At 40.0% G+C, this 3,864-nt stretch overlaps 1 protein-coding gene across 1 annotated transcript in view; it reads left to right on the top strand.

Moving 5' to 3' along the window:
- Positions 1–5: 5 nt before the first annotated feature.
- Positions 6–3,864, top strand: part of LRCH3 (leucine rich repeats and calponin homology domain containing 3) — a gene marked incomplete at its 5' end in the record, with an annotated part of 59,649 nt that continues 55,790 nt past the window's right edge. The window contains one exon of the mRNA XM_017726841.1: positions 6–27. Coding sequence (XP_017582330.1) covers positions 6–27 — 22 coding nt within the window. The remainder of the gene's footprint in view (positions 28–3,864) is intronic.

Here is a 3,864-nt window from a genome sequence, read left to right as displayed (position 1 = left end):
ACGATCTCAGCGACACCACCCAGGCTGGTGAGGGACGGGGCGTGAGGGGGGCGAGGCAGTGGGGCAGGGGAGCGGGGGCTCTCGAAGAGGGTCTGGGGGTCCTGGCTGCCCAGCTCTCCCCCTGCTCAGGACTGAGTCTGAGGTGACCAGTTTGCTGTCTCTTCGTTAAATTGAAGCTGGTTTCGCCTCCTCCCTTCGCTTTCCGCCCTTCCTCTCCTCGGCTGAGGCAGGATGGAGGAGCTGTGGCAGGGTTCTTCCTCTGCCCGTCTGATGAGATCTCTCCCATTTGTAGGGGCTTTTTTCTTTATTATCTCTGCTCTAAAATGTTTACCTTATGGAGAGTTGTTTTAAAAAGCGTTGTGAGGTTTTTCTCAGTATTGCTGCTCGCTGCTGTGGTTTTAGCCAGTCTTGTTCTTTCTCTGATACACCTATTTGTGAATGTGTGTATATACACATACGTGTGCGCCCTCAAAATCTCTCATCTTGTCCTGCTGACACGGGAGACCAACCTTCCAAGAAGGGCTGTCAGGTGTGTGTATGCTAAAGAAGCTATTTCTTACAAGCTCTGTAAGCTCTTATGCTTCTGTTATTGTCATTTCAAACAGCCACAAGCAGATATGAAAAATACCGTTTATATAACCACAGCCCTTTTCTTTTTTTCTCCTATATAACATGGATTTAAGGATATTAAAGATTATTAAATACTTTACAAGGTGCAGTAAGCAATAGGGCTTTTGTCCTCTCTGTTCCTTAAAAGTATTCATAAGAATAGACTAAAAAATGTATACCTTGCCTTTAAGTACCTGGATCAGAAGTGAAAACACATTTGTGTTTGCATATTATTGTACTAAATAGAGAGATGAGACTTGGGAAATGAGAGTTTGTGCAGGATGTAGAAATCTTCTTAATACATGATACAGAGCAGATTTAGTTTGATTGTGCAGTTGTATAAGTGAAGTACAAGTAACTTTAAAAGGTGTCAGCATGCCATCTGTTTGTAGCTTTGAAATCTAGTCATTTAGACTTTAGTATTGAGTTGTAGCCTTAAAGCTTAGAATTAAGCTTCCAACATCACTTTTTTTTCAAGTTACCATGTTTGTTAGTAAGTATGTTGGTTACACTGTCAGTTAAGTAATTCAAAATGGAACCTTCTTTAAAATTGTCTTGACTTCATACTCTGTCCTGTAACATCCTACTTATGCAAAAATCTTTCACTAACGAAAGAAACACTCATGAAAACTCAAGCAAACCTTGAGACAACTTGGTTTGCTTGTCTTGAACACATCTATACGTAGAAAACGCTTCTTGTTGGGATATAAATTTTTGGGGTGTTTTTTGTTTCATTTGTACAAGTGCAGTTGCACAATGAATGTGTGGACTAATCTGTAAGCAAATGCGGCATACAGTTTTGTGAGGGGTTTGGGCTTTTTGTTTATAGCACTATTCATTTACTGTACTCTTAAACAATTTGTGGGAATTCTTGTTCCCACCAAGGTTCCCATCTATTGTGATGAATATTTGCATTGTAGTTGTTCAAGAAGCATTAAATGCTAATAAGTAGCAGTGCATGCCATACACTTTTGTGTGTTTATCATCACAATGAACCTTAGAAAAAAGCTAGAACTGTTCTTAAGTTGTAAGAAGCAAAGCTTATTGAGTGCGTGTGGGGACACACATTATGTTTAAATTCTCTGTTTTGAAGGCTGCTGTGAATAACTTCCATCTTGTGGGGTTTTTTTTAGCGTGGTCTGTTCTGTTAGTTTTTTGTTTTGAATAACACTGAGCACAGTTTCATTCATGGGAGACTTACAGTTCTTTTGTATGGAAGTAACCACAAATAATATGAAACAATGTGCGTGTGTGTTAGGTGTTATAAACACTTAAAGTAAACACTTTAAACAACACCCGAGAATGTAGACTCCCAAGTGCCTCCCTACATGCTGTGCCACAGACTCCAAGCACATGAGGTGGAGCATGTCTGTGTTTCATAAAAATCACTGGAATTGCTCCCAAACTACAAATTGTTACAAAATTGAAGATGAGACAATGATGTGCAAACCTTCCTCCTCATGTGCTTCAATAGACACCTCTGTAGTGTGAATCATACACTGATATAGCTCATTCCCATTCTTGTAGCAATAAAAGTAACTGCATGTCAGTGTAACCACATCGATGCTTATGTGGTGGGAACGAATCACATCCCTCATTAATGTAACTACCCTGCCGGAAAACCAGGATCTCACACTGCCTCAAGCCCTAGCAGATCTACTGGCCTTGGCCGGAAGCTGCTCTCAACGCAGGTGAACCAGCAAAGCAGGTCAGTAAGAACAGGGTGTGAGAGATTAGAGGCTTGATCAAGTTTAGTTGTGTGCTCTGTGGATTTTGAGGATGATGGTGGGTGATGTCAGCCACAAGATACATTTTCAGATGTTAAGTCAGTGGGAAGATCCTATTTCTTTGGACCGTCTATGGGTTCAGATTTGACTAATACTAACCCTGGTGCCCAGTCCGTAATAGCTGCTAGGTACCATTGTTAACCACTCGCTAAACAGTCATCAGAGTGGCAAAACCAGGTCAGGTTTGCTGCACTTTATTTTTGAACTTAATACGGTATTTCTTTTAGGTATCAGTGGAAAAATTAAGTTCCTCATTAACAGTTTTCTTCAGTCACTAAACTTTTCACTGGAAAGTGGGTCCTCTAGTCATGTCAGAGCCTTGACTGCTTCTGGTCACTGCTGTCTTCCAGATGATGAAGGCCCACACATGACTTTTTAAACCAAGATCAGTGCTCAAGGTTATTCTCAGAACCGAGCAAATAACTTCAGCAGACAGTAAAGCAGTAGTGAATTTCTAGTTGTTTTGTACTGGAATTAAGGCCACATATAAAATCAAATTGAAGATGGGATAGTCTGTGCTGGAAAGCTTTGGCATGGATTAGCAGGAAGGTAACTCCCTGCAGTGCGTGATGCAGTCGTCCATCTCATGTTCTCATATGTGAGGGATGGCTCATGTGCAAGAAATGCAGTATAGTAGTAACTAATACCATAGATATTGAAAAAGTGTATCATTCCTTTATACTCCTCCCTTACAGCTTAATTGGGATTTTAGGAAGTGACTCAGGTTTACAAAGCTCATTGATGATGAAGAATGAGCAAGCTTCTTCATTATCAAATGAAGGGTATGCTTTCATACTTTTCTTTTTCTTTCATACTTTCATTTAACATTCGTTATCTCTCCCCATTTTATCTGAGTTACAACTCATTTGTTCATTCCACTCATGTTCTTGACCACGGAATAGGAAAAGGAAGGTCTATAAACCACCTGAGTTAAATATGAAAGGAAGCACAGTTGCATTTTGCCAGTGTTAGTGTAGACTCTGATGTCATTATTTGACAGGTTTCCCAGTGGACTGAAGCATACATTGAGCAGAAAAATTATTTGTCAAACCCTCCATGACAGCTGTAATTACCTAACCACTCACTATCTCCATTTTTAAAGGAGAAGATGGGAATATGTGGGTTTATGCAATAAAAGAAATGTCCGTTGTATGGAAATTGAGTAAGATAATTACATGCAGCTCACTATGTCTTGTTTCTGGAATATATTAGTAGTGAAAAAGCATAGAAGGACTCTGAACAGGAAGAATAAAATGCTGTCTACAATAGTCTGCTGTGCCTTTTCAATGGCTTTGCCAATAAGGCATCTCTGTAGTTTGTTTGTACTAGCTCTCCATAGAAATGGTAAAATCTGACCATAGTGTCAGTAAAACTTCTATATGCCAGGTGCTTGCATGCATCTAGAAGGATTGCAGTGAGTATGTGAGTGTTCTGCATTAAAGGGTCTCACTGGTGTTTTTCATTCCTG

This window comes from Corvus brachyrhynchos, unplaced genomic scaffold (genome assembly GCF_000691975.1).
Source record: "Corvus brachyrhynchos isolate BGI_N302 unplaced genomic scaffold, ASM69197v1 scaffold162, whole genome shotgun sequence".
Lineage (NCBI taxonomy): Eukaryota > Metazoa > Chordata > Aves > Passeriformes > Corvidae > Corvus > Corvus brachyrhynchos.
The sequence above is the reverse complement of the archived record's forward strand: the minus strand, read 5'-3'. Positions and strand labels throughout refer to the sequence as shown.